Consider the following 21,189-nt stretch of genomic DNA (forward strand, 5'->3'; position numbering starts at 1 on the left):
AGGCAAGTTGCTTTGTAGTATACCCCCTGGTCCTTGTCCTAAGCCATGGGTGGCTGATCAGCAGCAGATAGGCCCCCAAACAGGCAGTCTGCTGATCACCTACCATGGCTCAGACCCAGCCAGACCCAGTCCATTCCAACATCCATCACCCTGACTGATTGGCTGCAGCCCTGCTGTCCCGTTAGGGTGTTGGAGACAGCACTATCTCCTCTGGCCTGGGGAGGCTGGCTAAGCTGCCTAGGGAGGGCTGTTTGCTGACTGGGCCATGAGGGGTTAGGGGCTGTTACTCCCCCACCAGGTGGTCAATTTGTCAGTTAACCCCTGCTGAGTGTGAGTGACAGCAGCCCATCAGTTCAGCCTGGGGAGAAGAATGGAGATGTGCATCACTCCAGGACACTGACTTTGTCTTTGACCCCTCATGACTGTGCTGTGACCATCCCTAGTGTCTTATGATTTACAGCGCCTTCAGAAAGTATTCACACCCCTTGACTTTTCCCCCATTTTGTTGTTTTTCAGCCAGAGATTTTGTGTCACTGGCCTACAAATAATACCCCATTATGTCAAAGCAGGAATTGTGTTCAATTAATTTAAAATGAAAAGCTGAAATGTCTCCTCAATAATTATTCAACCCCTTTGTTATGGCAAGCCTTAATAAGTTAATGAGTAAACATTTGCTAAACAAGTCACATAAGTTGAATGGACTCACACACGCTAGTATTGTTTAACAAGGTTTTTGAATGACTACCTCATCTCTGTGCCCCACACATACAGATCATTTTAAGGTCCCTCAGTCGAGCAGTTCAACCACAAAGACCAGGGAGGTTTTCATGCGTCTCGCAAAGAAGGGCACCTATTGGTAAATAAAAAAAGCAGACAGTGAATAACCCTTTGAGCATGGTGAAGTTATTAATTACACTTTGGATGGTGTATCAAAACACCCAGTCACTACAAAAATACAAACCACTTACGGATTTCACCAGGAGGCCAATGGTGAGTTAAAAACAGTTAGTTTAATGGCTGTGATAGAAAACTGAGGATGGATCAACAACATTGTAGTTACTCCACGATACTAACCTAAATAACAGAGTGAAAAGGAAGCTTGTACAGAATAAGAAATATTACAAAACATGCATCCTGTTTGCAATAAGGTACCAATGTAAAACTGGAAAAATTGTGAAGAAATTAACTTTATGCCCTGAATACAAAGCGCTGTTTGGGTGCAAATCCATCACAACATCACCGAGTACCAGTCTTTTTTCCCATGCATTGTGGTGGCTGCATCATGTTATGGGAATGCTTGTCATCGACAAGGACTAGAGTTTTTTTTAGGATAAAAAGAAACAGAATAGAACTAAGCACAGGCAAAATCCTAAAGGAAAACCTGGATCAGTCTGCTTTCCAACAGACATTGGGAGACAAATTCACATTTAAGCAGGACAATAGCCTAAAACACAAGGCCAAATATACACTGAAGTTGCATACCAAGACAACATTGAATGTTCTGGAGTGTCCCATATTTAATTTTCAATAAATGAGCAAAAATGTCCAAAAACATGTTTTCACTGTCATTATGGGGCATTATGTATATGATATTGAATGCAGGCTGTAACACAAAATGTGGCATAAAAGTCAAGGACTACAAATACTTTCTGAAGGCACTGTACCTTAGTTTGCAGCCCTTCGGGTTTTTTTCTGACTGAATGTTTTGAATATCGGTATGTGTAACAGTTTAGCTTCCGTACCTCTCCTACCTGGGCTCGAACCAGGGACCCTCTGCACACATTGACAACAGCCACCCTCGAAGCATCGTTAATCATCGCTCCACAAAAACAGCAGCCCTTGCAGAGCAAGGGGAACAACTACTTCCAGGTCTCAGAGCGAGTGACGTCACCGATTGAAATGCTATTAGCGCACACCCCGCTAACTAGCTAGCCATTTCACATCGGTTACATATGCTCAGTCAGCCAAATAACTTTAAATGTTTGTAAATGTGTCAATACGATGCCAGCCTACACTGCAGGGGCAAGTCAACAACATGCTAATTGCCCAAACATGTTAAACAAACAAGTTGACATTCACAAGAAACAAAGGAATAAAAACAAGAGTGTGGGTAGAGGTCTAAAGATTCATTCAGAACTTTATTTCAGTTACACAGTGGTTTGAAAAGCACTTTCAATAATACAGTGACCAGCTTTTATAATGCATGTCGTACTGCATAAATGAAACATTCATGCCTAAAAAAGGAAAGAATACTACTGAAACCTTTCAATCTTGACAGGTATAATAAGTTTTGAACATAAGGTACAAAATAGGCCTTTATAACAACTAACAAGACAATACTACCATAAAGCAATATTAGTGCTTTTAGAATGTTAACGCGATCGTTAACGCGATCAGTGAAATAAAAACAGGTAGTAAAAAAGTATGAAGCTACTTTTCTTTCTTTCCTATAAAATTGCTTATTTGCGTGGTCAAGCTGGTCAGCTTATAGCAAGGTGAACAGCTTGGCTCCACACAGAGGGATCTGCCTTATTAGTGTCAACTTTACCAGTGGAACCATTTTCTTTCTATCCCCCAAAACACTGGTAGAAGAATACATGTAAAACCTGACAAAATTGTCTCCCTTATCACCAGTCTCATTACTGACTCTGAACATGTTAGACTTGCAGACAAAACAAGATAAAATAATGCTTAGTGTTTTTTTTGCTTGAAGTCTATCAAACTAAAAGCCACATTTCAACATTGATATTGAAGCAGGATGTGTGGGTGAGAGTGGGCAGCTACATTACATTATAGGTAAGGCTCTATAGAGATACACTTCTAAATCCTATTTGTGGGCAGCAATACAAAATAATTTACTCTACATTTTATCATCTTGGCTTTCTATTAGATTGTACACTCTAGCTCAATAAATGCGTTTATTACAAGAATTCAGCAAATGCATTTAAATAAAAGCAATACCAGATTAAGAGCACCTTATCCCCAAACAACATTTAACAGGTAAATCATTTTTGGAAGCAATGGCACATGAATAATCAATGGTTATTAGCGATGCTTATAAGAATCATAGGATGGTTGTATACCAGACAGATAATACCATCTATAGTCTTGGAACAGCTCTAAAGCAACTTGTGTCATACATGATGACATACTATGTTTGTACAAATGCTCAATTAAGTTAATTAATCCTCAGAAATGTCCAGCAGGTACATGATAGTATTCACTTATAAGTAGGCTGAATGAAACACTGTCTTGACTTGCATCTATACTGGGTTTACTGTACTTAAGTATTAACAATTGCAGACCAAAGGTGTTATACTGCCTGGCCTGTCTGTGTTTCTCCAGAGAGAGGGGTTGGTAAACAAGGTACATGTGATGAGGTGTTAGCAGACGATTGGACTGCAGCAGTGTCACCACCTTATCAGTCAGTCAGAGTTAAGGTGGATTTGGACCTCCAAAGTCTAGACAAACAGAACAGCAATTTTGCTTTTGTTCAATCAGCAGTTTTTCTCCCTAGATAGCGTGCTAACCTGCCCTGTGCAGGTCTTAAAGGCATACTTCGGGATTTTGGCAATGACCTTTGTCTAGTGCCCCAGAGTCCGATGAACTTGTGGGTACCATTTTTATGTCTGTGTCCAGTATGAAGGAAGTTAGAGGTAGTTTTAGCGATCCATTGCTAACTAGCATTAGCACAATGACTGAAAGTCTATTGTATCTGCTAGCATATTACGCAGACTTCAGGTCATTGCGCTAAAGCTCGTTAGCAATTGCGCTAGTTAGCAACTTCCTTCAAACTGCACAGAGACATAAAAATGGTATCCACACGTTCATCTGACTCTGGGGAAATAAAGGGCCTCATTGCCAAAACCCCCAACATGTCACAACAACCCATCTCAAATATGCACGTGTAGCAGAAGACTGGCTGAACTTGTAAAAGTGCTGGACATCGCAGTTTTTGCATGTATACAAATATGTCATCATATTGTAGCCATCATGAAATGTTGAGTAAACTACAAAAGTAGTGAATACCCACGTCAGTAGCATCTATTACCAATACTCTTGCATAATAAATACAAATAGAATCAATGATAAATGGGTTTTAGGTTTAGCATCAGAGGCAGGAGGCAGTGCCCTTCGACAGGAGGGGCAGCCCTTCGACAGGAGGGGCAGCCCTTCGACAGGAGAGACAGAGCGTGCCCTAATGAATAGGACCTTGGAGATGGGACTAAGTGGCTCTGACCATATCCCTCAGTCCATATCCCAAGGTCAACACAGGGCAGGGTTGGGATGTGTGCCAATAACCCCACCACAATGATAACAGGAAAAGGCGTTCTCACACAGAAACAGGAAAACAACAGAGAGGGGAGGGGGAGAAGAGCGAGAGAGAGTAACGAGAGAGAGGCGAAAGGGCATTCTGAGGAGAAAAGCAAAGAATCAGGCTGCTACAGGCTTTCAGCTGAGCTACAAGACCAAGACCTCTTTCAGTACAATGTTTGATTGTTTTATAACAAAGTTTCCATTTTTAAAAGAAGCCACATTGGTAATTCTGGTGTTAAGACGCCGAGATAGATGGGAGAGCAGCAACTGGTGTGGTTGGTTGTAGATGGGGGGGGGGGGCTGAGACAAGCCTGGGACTCTAGTACAGAAGGATGCGCCTCTCGATGGCCTTGCGGCAGATGGGGCACTCGCTCATGCGGTCGCCACACAGCTGGCAGGTGCCGTGGCCACATATGAAGATCATGTTCTTCAGCCGGTCCAGGCACACCGGACACATGGTCTGGAGAGATACACAAAATAACACTTAGTACACACCTTAGTGGAGTCATCCCAGTTCTGATATAAACACATTGTATTGGAAAACACATTGTATTGGAAAAATGGTTGCTTTGAGACATGGCTATAGATTCCAAAATGGTCTACAGCCTGTCTCAGGGCAAGGAAAAGGTGTCTCATATCCACACACTATGTTTTTAAACAGTTTGTTTGTTTTTTTAAACCTGTTTTCGTGGTATCCAATTGGTAGTTATAGTCTTGTCTCATCGCTGCAACTCCCGTACAGACGACTCAGGAGAGGCGAAGGTCGAGACCCGTGCGTCCTCCGAAACACAAACCAACCAAGCCGCACTGCTTCTTGACACAATGCCCACTTAACCCGGAAGCCAGCCGCACCAATGTGTCGGAGGAAACACCGTACACCTGGCGACGGTGTCAGTGTGCACTGCGCCCAGCCTGCCACAGGAGTCGCTAGTGCGCGATGGGAAAAGGGCATCTGTCAGCCAATCCCTCCCCTAACCCAGACGACGCTGGGCCAAATTATGCACCCCCCCATGGGTCTCCCGGTCACGGCCGGCTGCGACAGAGCCTGGAATCGAACCCAGAATCTCTTGTGGCACAGCTAGCACTGCGATGCAGTGCCTTAGACCACTGTGCCACTCGGGAGGCCTTTATAAAAAATGTTATACATATTTTTACACTAGTGGTTGGAATAATACTGAAACTGCTAAAATTATGATAATGCCCTTTTAGTGTAAGAGCTGTTTGAAAATACTGCATTACATTTCTGCCTGTTTTGGTGGGATGGAGTTTAGGCCTGCCTGGTGACATCACCATGCGGTAAATTAGTTCATAGACCAATAAGCGAGAGAGTTCCAAATCTCTCTGCCAATAATAGCTAGTTTTCAGTTTTCCCCTCCCCACTCAGACAGTCCTAATTATATTCTTGCTTGAGAAATTGCTCTTTGCTAACAATCTATTTGTTTCTTTGTTTTCATTTTAAAATGGTCAAAATCACAGTAAGGTAAATAATTGTTAACCAGAAATGATTTGATATTGAGATAAAAACAGCTGCATTGGACCTTCAATGTTTATTGATGTGCCTAGCACACACACACACACACACACACACACACACACACACAGTTAACGTTCGTTATTACAATTAAATCTGAACATACCCACCATGCCGTCTTTAGCACACGCCCACCATGCCGTCTTTAGCACACGCCCACCATGCCGTCTTTAGCACACGCCCACCATGCCGTCTTTAGCACACGCCCACCATGCCGCCTTTAGCACACGCCCACCACGCCGTCTTTAGCACACGCCCACCACGCCGTCTTTAGCACACGCCCACCACGCCGTCTTTAGCACACGCCCACCATGCCGTCTTTAGCACACGACTCCATGCCTCCTTCAGCACACGACTCCATGCCGTCTTCAGCACACGACTCCATGCCGTCTTTAGCACACGCCTCCATGCCGTCTTTAGCACACGCCCACCATGCCGTCTTTAGCACACGCCCACCATGCCGTCTTTAGCACACGCCCACCATGCCGTCTTTAGCACACGCCCACCATGCCGTCTTTAGCACACGCCCACCATGCCGTCTTTAGCACACGCCCACCATGCCGTCTTTAGCACACGCCTCCATGCCGCCTTCAGCACACGACTCCATGCCGTCTTTAGCACACGCCCACCATGCCGTCTTTAGCACACGCCCACCATGCCGTCTTTAGCACACGCCCACCATGCCGTCTTTAGCACACGCCCACCATGCCGTCTTCAGCACACGCCCACCATGCCGTCTTCAGCACACGAGTCCATGCCGTCTTTAGCACACGCCCACCATGCCGTCTTTAGCACACGCCCACCATGCCGTCTTCAGCACACGACTCCATGCCGTCTTTAGCACACGCCCACCATGCCGTCTTCAGCACACGACTCCATGCCGTCTTCAGCACACACCCACCATGCCGTCTTCAGCACACGACTCCATGCCGTCTTCAGCACACGACTCCATGCCGTCTTTAGCACACGACCCACCATGCCGTCTTCAGCACACGACTCCATGCCGTCTTCAGCACACGACTCCATGCCGTCTTCAGCACACGACTCCATGCCGTCTTCAGCACACGACTCCATGCCGTCTTTAGCACACGACTCCATGCCGTCTTTAGCACACCCACCATGCCGTCTTCAGCACACGACTCCATGCCGTCTTCAGCACACGACTCCATGCCGTCTTCAGCACACACCCACCATGCCGTCTTCAGCACACGACTCCATGCCGTCTTCAGCACACGACTCCATGCCGTCTTTAGCACACGCCCACCATGCCGTCTTTAGCACACGCCCACCATGCCGTCTTCAGCACACGACTCCATGCCGTCTTTAGCACACGCCCACCATGCCGTCTTCAGCACACGACTCCATGCCGTCTTTAGCACACGCCCACCATGCCGTCTTCAGCACACGACTCCATGCCGTCTTCAGCACACACCCACCATGCCGTCTTCAGCACACGACTCCATGCCGTCTTCAGCACACGACTCCATGCCGTCTTTAGCACACGACCCACCATGCCGTCTTCAGCACACGACTCCATGCCGTCTTCAGCACACGACTCCATGCCGTCTTCAGCACACGACTCCATGCCGTCTTCAGCACACGACTCCATGCCGTCTTCAGCACACGACTCCATGCCGTCTTCAGCACACGACTCCATGCCGTCTTCAGCACACGACTCCATGCCGTCTTCAGCACACGACTCCATGCCGTCTTCAGCACACGACTCCATGCCGTCTTCAGCACACGACTCCATGCCGTCTTTAGCACACGACTCCATGCCGTCTTCAGCACACGACTCCATGCCGTCTTCAGCACACGACTCCATGCCGTCTTCAGCACAATCTTTAGTACACGACTCCATGCCGTCTTCAGCACACGACTCCATGCCGTCTTTAGCACACGCCCACCATGCTGTCTTCAGCACACGACTCCATGCCGTCTTCAGCACACGCCCACCATGCCGTCTTTAGCACACGCCCACCATGCCGTCTTTAGCACACGCCCACCATGCCGTCTTTAGCACACGCCCACCATGCCGTCTTCAGCACACGCCCACCATGCCGTCTTCAGCACACGAGTCCATGCCGTCTTTAGCACACGCCCACCATGCCGTCTTCAGCACACGACTCCATGCCGTCTTTAGCACACGCCCACCATGCCGTCTTCAGCACACGACTCCATGCCGTCTTCAGCACACACCCACCATGCCGTCTTCAGCACACGACTCCATGCCGTCTTCAGCACACGACTCCATGCCGTCTTCAGCACACGACTCCATGCCGTCTTTAGCACACGACTCCATGCCGTCTTTAGCACACCCACCATGCCGTCTTCAGCACACGACTCCATGCCGTCTTCAGCACACGACTCCATGCCGTCTTCAGCACACGCCTCCATGCCGTCTTCAGCACACGACTCCATGCCGTCTTCAGCACACGACTCCATGCCGTCTTCAGCACACGACTCCATGCCGTCTTCAGCACACGACTCCATGCCGTCTTCAGCACACGACTCCATGCCGTCTTCAGCACACGACTCCATGCCGTCTTCAGCACACGACTCCATGCCGTCTTCAGCACACGACTCCATGCCGTCTTCAGCACACGCCCACCATGCCGTCTTTAGCACACGCCCACCATGCCGTCTTTAGCACACGCCTCCATGCCGCCTTCAGCACACGACTCCATGCCGTCTTTAGCACACGCCCACCATGCCGTCTTTAGCACACGCCCACCATGCCGTCTTTAGCACACGCCCACCACGCCGTCTTTAGCACACGCCCACCATGCCGTCTTCAGCACACGCCCACCATGCCGTCTTCAGCACACGAGTCCATGCCGTCTTTAGCACACGCCCACCATGCCGTCTTTAGCACACGCCCACCATGCCGTCTTCAGCACACGACTCCATGCCGTCTTTAGCACACGCCCACCATGCCGTCTTCAGCACACGACTCCATGCCGTCTTCAGCACACGCCCACCATGCCGTCTTCAGCACACGACTCCATGCCGTCTTCAGCACACGACTCCATGCCGTCTTTAGCACACACCCACCATGCCGTCTTCAGCACACGACTCCATGCCGTCTTCAGCACACGACTCCATGCCGTCTTCAGCACACGACTCCATGCCGTCTTCAGCACACGACTCCATGCCGTCTTCAGCACACGACTCCATGCCGTCTTCAGCACACGACTCCATGCCGTCTTTAGCACACGACTCCATGCCGTCTTTAGCACACGCCACCATGCCGTCTTCAGCACACGACTCCATGCCGTCTTCAGCACACGACTCCATGCCGTCTTCAGCACACGACTCCATGCCGTCTTCAGCACACGACTCCATGCCGTCTTCAGCACACGACTCCATGCCGTCTTCAGCACACGACTCCATGCCGTCTTCAGCACACGACTCCATGCCGTCTTCAGCACACGACTCCATGCCGTCTTCAGCACAATCTTTAGTACACGACTCCATGCCGTCTTCAGCACACGACTCCATGCCGTCTTTAGCACACGCCCACCATGCTGTCTTCAGCACACGACTCCATGCCGTCTTCAGCACACGCCCACCATGCCGTCTTTAGCACACGCCCACCATGCCGTCTTTAGCACACGCCCACCATGCCGTCTTTAGCACACGCCCACCATGCCGTCTTCAGCACACGCCCACCATGCCGTCTTCAGCACACGAGTCCATGCCGTCTTTAGCACACGCCCACCATGCCGTCTTTAGCACACGCCCACCATGCCGTCTTCAGCACACGACTCCATGCCGTCTTTAGCACACGCCCACCATGCCGTCTTCAGCACACGACTCCATGCCGTCTTCAGCACACACCCACCATGCCGTCTTCAGCACACGACTCCATGCCGTCTTCAGCACACGACTCCATGCCGTCTTTAGCACACGCCCACCATGCCGTCTTCAGCACACGCCCACCATGCCGTCTTCAGCACACGAGTCCATGCCGTCTTTAGCACACGCCCACCATGCCGTCTTCAGCACACGCCCACCATGCCGTCTTCAGCACACGACTCCATGCCGTCTTTAGCACACGCCCACCATGCCGTCTTCAGCACACGACTCCATGCCGTCTTCAGCACACGACCCACCATGCCGTCTTCAGCACACGACTCCATGCCGTCTTCAGCACACGACTCCATGCCGTCTTCAGCACACGACTCCATGCCGTCTTCAGCACACGACTCCATGCCGTCTTCAGCACACGACTCCATGCCGTCTTTAGCACACGACTCCATGCCGTCTTTAGCACACCCACCATGCCGTCTTCAGCACACGACTCCATGCCGTCTTCAGCACACGACTCCATGCCGTCTTCAGCACACGACTCCATGCCGTCTTCAGCACACGACTCCATGCCGTCTTCAGCACACGACTCCATGCCGTCTTCAGCACACGACTCCATGCCGTCTTCAGCACACGACTCCCTGCCGTCTTTAGCACACGACTCCATGCCGTCTTTAGCACACCCACCATGCCGTCTTCAGCACACGACTCCATGCCGTCTTTAGCACACGCCCACCATGCCGTCTTCAGCACACGACTCCATGCCGTCTTTAGCACACACCCACCATGCCGTCTTCAGCACACGACTCCATGCCGTCTTCAGCACACGACTCCATGCCGTCTTCAGCACACGACTCCATGCCGTCTTCAGCACACGACTCCATGCCGTCTTCAGCACACGACTCCATGCCGTCTTCAGCACACGACTCCATGCCGTCTTCAGCACACGACTCCATGCCGTCTTCAGCACACGACTCCATGCCGTCTTCAGCACACGACTCCATGCCGTCTTCAGCACACGACTCCATGCCGTCTTCAGCACACGACTCCATGCCGTCTTCAGCACACGACTCCATGCCGTCTTTAGCACACGACTCCATGCCGTCTTTAGCACACCCACCATGCCGTCTTCAGCACACGACTCCATGCCGTCTTTAGCACACGCCCACCATGCCGTCTTTAGCACACGCCCACCATGCCGTCTTTAGCACACACCCACCATGCCGTCTTCAGCACACGACTCCATGCCGTCTTCAGCACACGACTCCATGCCGTCTTCAGCACACGACTCCATGCCGTCTTCAGCACACGACTCCATGCCGTCTTCAGCACACGACTCCATGCCGTCTTCAGCACACGACTCCATGCCGTCTTCAGCACACGACTCCATGCCGTCTTTAGCACACGACTCCATGCCGTCTTTAGCACACGCCACCATGCCGTCTTCAGCACACGACTCCATGCCGTCTTTAGCACACGCCCACCATGCCGTCTTTAGCACACGCCCACCATGCCGTCTTTAGCACACACCCACCATGCCGTCTTCAGCACACGACTCCATGCCGTCTTCAGCACACGACTCCATGCCGTCTTCAGCACACGACTCCATGCCGTCTTCAGCACACGACTCCATGCCGTCTTCAGCACACGACTCCATGCCGTCTTCAGCACACGACTCCATGCCGTCTTCAGCACACGACTCCATGCCGTCTTCAGCACACGACTCCATGCCGTCTTCAGCACACGACTCCATGCCGTCTTCAGCACACGACTCCATGCCGTCTTTAGCACACGACTCCATGCCGTCTTCAGCACACGACTCCATGCCGTCTTTAGCACACGACTCCATGCCGTCTTTAGCACACGACTCCATGCCGTCTTCAGCACACGACTCCATGCCGTCTTCAGCACACGACTCCATGCCGTCTTCAGCACACGACTCCATGCCGTCTTTAGCACACGACTCCATGCCGTCTTCAGCACACGACTCCATGCCGTCTTCAGCACACGACTCCATGCCGTCTTCAGCACACGACTCCATGCCGTCTTCAGCACACGACTCCATGCCGTCTTCAGCACACGACTCCATGCCGTCTTCAGCACACGACTCCATGCCGTCTTCAGCACACGACTCCATGCCGTCTTCAGCACACGACTCCATGCCGTCTTCAGCACACGACTCCATGCCGTCTTCAGCACACGACTCCATGCCGTCTTCAGCACACGACTCCATGCCGTCTTCAGCACACGACTCCATGCCGTCTTTAGCACACGACTCCATGCCGTCTTTAGCACACCCACCATGCCGTCTTCAGCACACGACTCCATGCCGTCTTTAGCACACGCCCACCATGCCGTCTTCAGCACACGACTCCATGCCGTCTTTAGCACACACCCACCATGCCGTCTTCAGCACACGACTCCATGCCGTCTTCAGCACACGACTCCATGCCGTCTTCAGCACACGACTCCATGCCGTCTTCAGCACACGACTCCATGCCGTCTTCAGCACACGACTCCATGCCGTCTTCAGCACACGACTCCATGCCGTCTTCAGCACACGACTCCATGCCGTCTTCAGCACACGACTCCATGCCGTCTTCAGCACACGACTCCATGCCGTCTTCAGCACACGACTCCATGCCGTCTTCAGCACACGACTCCATGCCGTCTTCAGCACACGACTCCATGCCGTCTTCAGCACACGACTCCATGCCGTCTTCAGCACACGACTCCATGCCGTCTTCAGCACACGACTCCATGCCGTCTTCAGCACACGACTCCATGCCGTCTTCAGCACACGACTCCATGCCGTCTTTAGCACACGACTCCATGCCGTCTTCAGCACACGACTCCATGCCGTCTTCAGCACACGACTCCATGCCGTCTTCAGCACACGACTCCATGCCGTCTTCAGCACACGACTCCATGCCGTCTTCAGCACACGACTCCATGCCGTCTTCAGCACACGACTCCATGCCGTCTTCAGCACACGACTCCATGCCGTCTTCAGCACACGACTCCATGCCGTCTTCAGCACACGACTCCATGCCGTCTTCAGCACACGACTCCATGCCGTCTTCAGCACACGACTCCATGCCGTCTTCAGCACAATCTTTAGTACACGACTCCATGCCGTCTTCAGCACACGACTCCATGCCGTCTTTAGCACACGCCCACCATGCCGTCTTCAGCACACGACTCCATGCCGTCTTCAGCACACGCCCACCATGCCGTCTTTAGCACACGCCCACCATGCCGTCTTTAGCACACGCCCACCATGCCGTCTTTAGCACACGCCCACCATGCCGTCTTTAGCACACGCCCACCATGCCGTCTTTAGCACACGCCCACCATGCCGTCTTTAGCACACGCCCACCATGCCGTCTTTAGCACACGCCCACCATGCCGCCTTTAGCACACGCCCACCATGCCGTCTTCAGCACACGCCCACCATGCCGTCTTCAGCACACGACTCCATGCCGTCTTCAGCACACGACTCCATGCCGTCTTCAGCACACGACTCCATGCCGTCTTCAGCACACGACTCCATGCCGTCTTCAGCACACGCCCACCATGCCGTCTTTAGCACACGCCCACCATGCCGTCTTTAGCACACGCCTCCATCAGCACACGACTCCATGCCGTCTTTAGCACACGCCCACCATGCCGTCTTTAGCACACGCCTCCATGCCGTCTTCAGCACACGACTCCATGCCGTCTTTAGCACACGACTCCATGCCGTCTTTAGCACACGCCCACCATGCCGTCTTTAGCACACGCCCACCATGCCGTCTTTAGCACACGCCCACCATGCCGTCTTCAGCACACGCCCACCATGCCGTCTTCAGCACACGAGTCCATGCCGTCTTTAGCACACGCCCACCATGCCGTCTTTAGCACACGCCCACCATGCTGTCTTCAGCACACGACTCCATGCCGTCTTTAGCACACGCCCACCATGCCGTCTTTAGCACACGCCTCCATGCCGTCTTCAGCACACGACTCCATGCCGTCTTTAGCACACGACTCCATGCCGTCTTTAGCACACGCCCACCATGCCGTCTTTAGCACACGCCCACCATGCCGTCTTTAGCACACGCCCACCATGCCGTCTTCAGCACACGCCCACCATGCCGTCTTCAGCACACGAGTCCATGCCGTCTTTAGCACACGCCCACCATGCCGTCTTTAGCACACGCCCACCATGCTGTCTTCAGCACACGACTCCATGCCGTCTTTAGCACACGCCCACCATGCCGTCTTCAGCACACGACTCCATGCCGTCTTCAGCACACGACTCCATGCCGTCTTCAGCACACGACTCCATGCCGTCTTCAGCACACGACTCCATGCCGTCTTCAGCACACGACTCCATGCCGTCTTCAGCACACGACTCCATGCCGTCTTCAGCACACGACTCCATGCCGTCTTCAGCACACGACTCCATGCCGTCTTCAGCACACGACTCCATGCCGTCTTCAGCACACGACTCCATGCCGTCTTCAGCACACGACTCCATGCCGTCTTCAGCACACGACTCCATGCCGTCTTCAGCACACGACTCCATGCCGTCTTTAGCACACGACTCCATGCCGTCTTTAGCACACGACTCCATGCCGTCTTTAGCACACGCCCACCATGCCGTCTTCAGCACACGACTCCATGCCGTCTTTAGCACACGCCCACCATGCCGTCTTCAGCACACGACTCCATGCCGTCTTTAGCACACACCCACCATGCCGTCTTCAGCACACGACTCCATGCCGTCTTCAGCACACGACTCCATGCCGTCTTCAGCACACGACTCCATGCCGTCTTCAGCACACGACTCCATGCCGTCTTCAGCACACGACTCCATGCCGTCTTCAGCACACACCCACCATGCCGTCTTCAGCACACGACTCCATGCCGTCTTCAGCACACGACTCCATGCCGTCTTCAGCACACGACTCCATGCCGTCTTCAGCACACACCCACCATGCCGTCTTCAGCACACACCCACCATGCCGTCTTCAGCACACACCCACCATGCCGTCTTCAGCACACGACTCCATGCCGTCTTCAGCACACGACTCCATGCCGTCTTCAGCACACGACTCCATGCCGTCTTCAGCACACGACTCCATGCCGTCTTCAGCACACGACTCCATGCCGTCTTCAGCACACGACTCCATGCCGTCTTCAGCACACGACTCCATGCCGTCTTCAGCACAATCTTTAGTACATGACTCCATGCCGTCTTCAGCACACGACTCCATGCCGTCTTCAGCACAATCTTTAGTACACGACTCCATGCCGTCTTCAGCACAATCTTTAGTAATCTTCAGCACAATCTTTAGCCGTCTTCAGCACATACCAACATGTTATCTTCAGTACAAACCACCATGTAGTCTTTAGTACAAACCACCATGTTGTTTTTAGTACATACCACCATGTTGTTTTTAGTACATACCACCATGTTGTTTTTAGTACATACCACCATGTTGTCTTTAGTACATACCACCACGCTTACCTGCTCCTTGATGTCCTGCAGTTGCTGCTGCAGTTTCTGAACGTCAGCGTTGACATTGGTGTTGTCTTTGTCTCTCTGCATGGCCGGGATGTTACCGCTGGCTGTATAAGGGAAACGGGGAAAACACACATAACGTTGAGAAACGAACAAACATATGCAGGTTTGCAAACTAGTGGCCCCCGAGCCGATTTAATGCGAGCGAGAGAGGGTGAGATGCCTTCACTGTAAAGTCTACCTGTTGTATTCTGTGTATGTGATCAATAAAATTGGAATAGATTTTAATGACATGATGCTCTAAAGGGCAAACTAATCAAGCAATCATACAGCCTCGTCTATGTGGGCTATTCTGGAAAGAGTTCTACACTTTAACCCAGTCTGTTTTTAACAAGCAGCAATTTCAGACTTAGACACATGTACTTCCTCAGACAGTATCTGGCTGAAATAGGTCTGAGGCCCTGTGCTTGAGGGCACAACCTTTCTGAATGGTGGAAATCAGTATCATTAATCATTTGTATGTATGTGATTCTGTGTGTTGTGTTGAGGAGTGGGCGACGGATCGTTGCAAAGGGGGTTTTGGCAGCAGGGCATAGGCCAGGCAGGGCAGACAGCACTGGGGATTTTTGGGGAGTTTTGAACCAGGGAAGAGGATGAGATACTTACACCAACTTAGTGCCAGATTGTTGGGCTGGAGTAGATCCAGCGAGCCCCCTGCCATTAGAGCTGAGTTAGAGTTACCTGCTGAGAATAACCAGTCACAGTGTTATAACAGGAGCCCCTGATTCAACTCCACAAGGCAAGGCCTGAGGAGGAGCAGTCTACTCACTACTAAAGGTCTGGAGACAGAGGAGGGCATGGACAATGAGGTTATTAGATTTAAAACACGTTAGATGGGAGGTGGGGGAGAGGAGTCTCTTCTAGGTAGAGTGAGCTGCAACCACGCCCTTCAAAGTCTAAAAACCATACACACTAAGTAGTATTACTAGAAGGAAAGGTACCAGGATAAAATCTGTTTCGTCATCAGTACTCAGCAGGTAACATGACAACTCGTAGTGCACTAGCTACCAGTGGGCTAGAAGAGTGGTCTAGGATGGCACTGGCATCCCTCTCCAAATGTCAAGGGACATAAGGGAATGAGTGTGTGTGTGTGAGATTGAAATAATGTACTTTGTATTTGAAGAGATCTCTGTGTGTGTGTGTGTGAGTTTGTGTGGCATCTTTTGACAAGCAAATCATTATAAAATCAGTGAACTTACAACAGTTTCACTTTTAACTCAACATAAAATAATAAGGAAAACAAACTAAAGGGAACTGCAGTCATAAAGGTTAGATAATAACGTGATAAGAGTGTGTGCAACTTAAAGACAACACTAGCGATGGTAAACGTAAGCCTTAATACACACTCACACATTGAAATAACCAACACTGTACCGTCACTACTTAGCTAACAGATTGGATGGAAAAATTGGATCGAGCAATGGACTGATGGCGATATTAAAATCAGTTGGCCAAATAGACTTTTAGGAGCCAGCTAAGGGAGAATTAATAGCCAGTTATGGAGGTCAATTTCTTTTAATAAAATTAGTACATGCTGCTGAAATGTTATAAAACTGACGTGATTGAATTGCATGTTATGATTAAAACACACTCTCGTCTGATTAAGTTAAAGATTATGCATTAATGACCTCAACTAGGGAGGTTTATTTCCCAGTCTGGGAAAATGACACATTCAACTAAAACACACAAAACAATGACAACATTAAGATTAAAATAATGCAGGAGCAAGACAGCTGTGAATCAACAAACCATCACAAACAAACAAAAACACAACAAGTTCATCATGGGGAAAACAACAAGATGGACAGTCATGACAACGAGAGAGAAAGGAGGATAAAAGAGAAATAAAAGGGAACGTGTGGAAGATTCACTCACTAAGGTCCTCATCATCATCATCATCATCATCATCATCATCATCAGCGGCATCACCCTCCATACCTTTCCCTCCACAACAAAGGACAAAGGGCGTGCGGCGTTCCACAACAGCCCGGCACTGTACGCACTTTTTCATGAGGCCGGCACAGTCTGTACGGAGGAAGGGAACACAGACAGAATGAAAGGTCAGTATGGCCCACTAGAACGCATCAAAGGTTCTGGAGAATTGTTGCGTTCTTGCAGTGAGGCAGGGTCTTCGGTAGGGCAAAAAAACATTTTGCAACATTTTGAAGTGGGCTACCTCCCCACTTCAAAACGGTTTCTCCCTACTGTGTACGCGCCAGGTGGCATACTGTACGAGGAAGCAACCTTAGCTGGTTTAGTGTACTTACTTTCACAAGCGCACATGTGACCGCAGGGCTCGAAGAGCACGGCAGCCTTCTTGTCAGAACATACGACACACTCCTCGATCTGTATGGAGAGACAAACATCTGATGTCAGTGGAGGGAAAGAGAAGAGAAAGTCCTACCTCTAATTGGAGGATGTCTTTACACCACAAACCAATGGAAAGCATCCATTAATGTACTAAGTCATTAGTAACTTCCACAACTTCATACTTCGAGGCACTCCAACAGTTGGCCTAAATCATTCATTGACATCAAAGGGAGAGACTTGAGCGAAAATGTGAGTGAAAAGCATTCAGATCAGAATACCGGACACAGATTAGTCCCGTACTAAAAAGTTATTTCAATGGAAATCCACCAGTTTTCAGTCCAAGACCAGACTTAATCTGTTTCTGAGAAACCGTCCGTTAACGTTAATATTTAAACCAACGAGGCCGGGTTTGGTACAATACCTTGGTTCTGGACTGGACCTGGTCCTTGCAGATGAGACACTTCTTGACGCGGGGGGAGCAGAGAGAGCAGGTGGCGATGTGTCCGCATGGTCCGAACAGGGTGTCTCTCTTCATGTCAGAACACACCATACACTCCTCCAGGGTCTCACCGTTACTGTTCAGAGACGGGCTGCGAGAGCCCACCTGGCCACTGGAAGAGAGAGAGGGATGGGGAGAGAAAAGGGAGTTTGTGAGAAAGAAAAGAAGACAGGACATATTCAAAATGGGGAGAAAACAAGTTGAAGCTCACCAGCTGATTCATCTAAGAGTCTAAACCGTGTCCTTTAGTATGGGTTTAGGGGCGGATGGCTAGACCTGGGGCTAGGGTTTCTTACCTGATCTTCTCCTTGTGGCACTTGGCCAGGGCCTTACAGAGACTGGGGTCAGGGCAGAGGTCCAGAGGGGACTGGCCCTTCTTGTTGCGCATGGTCAGGTCTGCTCCGTTAGCTGCCAGGAAGCAGGCGATGGACGCTGCACTCTTCTTCTCTGCTCCCTGGGTGCCCAGGCCCATGATCAGCTGTGGAGAACCAACACACACAGGAGTCAATAACACTCTCTCTCTTTCTGTCTCCCTTTCCCCCTCCCCCAGCTCCACCAGACAGAGGAGCGCAGAGCAGAGCAGCATACAGTGTAATTGGGACATATGCAGTGTGTTGGGTAGGGCTGGGCTATATATCGAATTAATTTGATTAGCGCGATGTTCCAAATGCCTGTATCGCAAGAATCGAGGTTGTTATTTTCCCCCCTGTTTTTATGAGAGTTCTGTGTCTTTTTGTTCTCGTCTCCTCCTGTGCACGTTCCCACTCAGACACCAAGCCCCTCCCCCTGCCACTTACAACAAAAGACCAAAGATAACTTCTTCCTCCCTGACAACAAGCAATTTAAACTCTTTATTTGCATTGGAGGTTTGGTCCAACAGAATCGGTCATATGGACACCGAAATGCTTAGACATTTTACTGTAATAGACAATAACTTAACCTTTTAACGATCCCCTTTTTATGTCTCATCTCCCAAAATGTAGAACAGAGCAGACCCTACTAAAACCAGTATCAATTAACATGATTGTGGAAAATGGATGCTCAGTTTGTCACGCACGGCATTGCGGTAGCCACAGACATATGTGCTAGCTGTCTAATCTATGTTTAATACATGTGCAATGAGCATTAAAAAAGGCATTTAAATAAGGAATTGGTAACTTGTTCTCATTCTGAGAAATAAGCATCTTGTCCAGGTAGGCCACGTGACTTCAATATGTAAAAGTGAACCAACCGGCTATTGTTCAAACAGTTGGAGACAGACAGGAAGGTGTATTCATAACAGTTCAACTGTTCTAATGTTAGCAAGTAAATAGATCCACGTTGGCTAGACTTGAAATATAAAAGTTAAGTTGGCTACTCACTAGCACGTGGGCTTGGCTAGAGAGATTGTTTCTGAGACCTGTGTTACATTTCTATAATGACTGTTACCAGAAGTTAGTCATTACTGGTGGATGTGCATTGTTCTGGTTAAAAAGGGCGTTTTCACAGATAGACCAAAGCTAGATCAGTGATTATTGCAACAAAAAGCAGGTTAAACTATTTTGATAAAATAATGTATACTAGTGGGTCTTATGGTTGTGGAAGGCTTCTATTTATCTAAGCTCTGGATTCATCAGATTATTCCTGACTGGTTGAAATTTGGTGTATTGACCTTAAATTGTGCAACAAAGTTTATTCAGAGAAAACAGATATATATTGTGAATGACGGTAGAAAATATTTAGATCAGATTTTTAGGCCATGTCACCCAGCCTTGGAGTAGGGCTCTCCCATAGCATCACGTTAGAAAGTTAGAAAGAGTATAAGACATTTCAGGATAAATGACTGGGGAGACGGGGGCTTTGAAAATGGCCCAGCCAGCCGAGTGAGGAGCGGTCTTACGTAGAAAGGCACTCAAATGCTCAATCCCCTCCAGTATATTTGGAGGGTTCTAGAGGTATAGTAGTTGATTTAAGACGGTTTTAGAGGTATGTGTTAGGTGTTTGTGGAGGGTTCTAGAGGTATATTAGTTGATTTAGAACGGTTTTAGAGGTATGTGTTAGGTGTTTGTGGAGGGTTCTAGAGGTATGTGTTAGGTGTATTCTGTACCGTGTTTTTGGAGGGTTCCCAGGGCTCCACCTTGCTGACGTCTTGCATGTCCTGCAGCTGGCGGAGTTGGGACAGCGTGTGGTGACGCAGCGCCTCGTGGAGAGGAGTGTCCCCATCCTTGTCCTGCACGTCCAGCTTTGCCTCTGCTCGCACCAGCAGCTGGAGACAGACAGGCAGAGAGACAGGCAGAGAGACAGACAGGCAGAGACAGACAGGCAGGCAGAGAGACAGACAGGCACACATAGACACAGAGCATTTCAAATTAACATGGTGATAATTTAAAATGATCATTTATTTGCATAACAGTCCAGTACATAAAAAAAAAAAAAAAAGATCATCATCCAAATAAGTCTAGCATGGCATCACAGCTAGAGATCCTGCATATTGACTGTGTTCCTGCACCACTGAAGCTGCACTTCCAAACCACTCCAAAAGATGGCGACGTAACAACCTTTCCCAGATAGGACACCCACTACTCCTCTGACGTTTCTCTTCCAGAAAGCGTTCTCCTTTCCTTGGCACTACGTCACTTTGGCCCTAGCGGGTTCATTCTACTGCAGGAGATCCTCCATTTTAAATCAAAACGTGTGTTGTCTTCATCTTCTCACCAGCCTTCAGTGCACCGTCAGGAGTGACGCACAGATGGGGAGATAACTGCCGATCGCATCTTCAGTATGCTGTAGGAGAGAGGAAGTGAGGAGAGGAGACTGACCCTGACTATCTGTGTGTGCTGTCTCTCCACAGCCAGGTGCAGGGCTGTCTGCTGGTTGACGTTCTGGATGTCCAGGCTGGCACTGCCCTGAGAGGAGGAAAGCGAGGGAACAGATAGAGAAAAGAGAGATGGCTTTGGCATTCAAAAATACCTGTTTGAACTCTGCAGTAGGCTATAACACATTCCGCAATGTATCACCTCGTGTATTTTGACAGCTTTTCTGGAATGTTACAATAACATCTTCTCTCACGCCGTTGAAATACAGCAGCCTCATTAGCCCAGTTCCTGCTCTGCTTGGTGGGACGCTACTTACTACACTATGGTCCTGTTAGATAGAGGTCTGCACCAATACTGT

The 21,189-nt window shown here is 49.9% G+C and overlaps 1 protein-coding gene across 3 annotated transcripts in view; it reads right to left on the reverse strand.

The window, feature by feature from the left end:
• Window positions 1–2,111: 2,111 nt before the first annotated feature.
• The window catches only part of LOC139550552 (E3 ubiquitin-protein ligase mib1-like), a 104,968-nt gene continuing 85,890 nt past the window's right edge, over window positions 2,112–21,189 (reverse strand). Inside the window, exons 14-22 of one of the 3 annotated variants that reach the window (XM_071361507.1) lie at window positions 20,835–20,921; window positions 20,123–20,281; window positions 18,333–18,514; window positions 17,959–18,148; window positions 17,495–17,573; window positions 17,103–17,252; window positions 15,834–15,908; window positions 15,162–15,274; window positions 2,112–4,777 (exon numbers count right to left, since the gene is read on the reverse strand). In XM_071361507.1, the coding sequence (XP_071217608.1) occupies window positions 4,637–4,777; window positions 15,162–15,274; window positions 15,834–15,908; window positions 17,103–17,252; window positions 17,495–17,573; window positions 17,959–18,148; window positions 18,333–18,514; window positions 20,123–20,281; window positions 20,835–20,921 (1,176 nt within the window). In that variant the 3' untranslated portion in view covers window positions 2,112–4,636. Of the gene's footprint in view, window positions 4,778–15,161; window positions 15,275–15,833; window positions 15,912–17,102; window positions 17,253–17,494; window positions 17,574–17,958; window positions 18,149–18,332; window positions 18,515–20,122; window positions 20,282–20,834; window positions 20,922–21,189 lie in introns of all 3 variants that reach the window. The other 2 variants (XM_071361506.1, XM_071361508.1) reach the window with 2 other exon arrangements.

Source organism: Salvelinus alpinus, chromosome 23 (assembly GCF_045679555.1).
Source record: "Salvelinus alpinus chromosome 23, SLU_Salpinus.1, whole genome shotgun sequence".
In the NCBI taxonomy this organism is placed as follows: domain Eukaryota; kingdom Metazoa; phylum Chordata; class Actinopteri; order Salmoniformes; family Salmonidae; genus Salvelinus; species Salvelinus alpinus.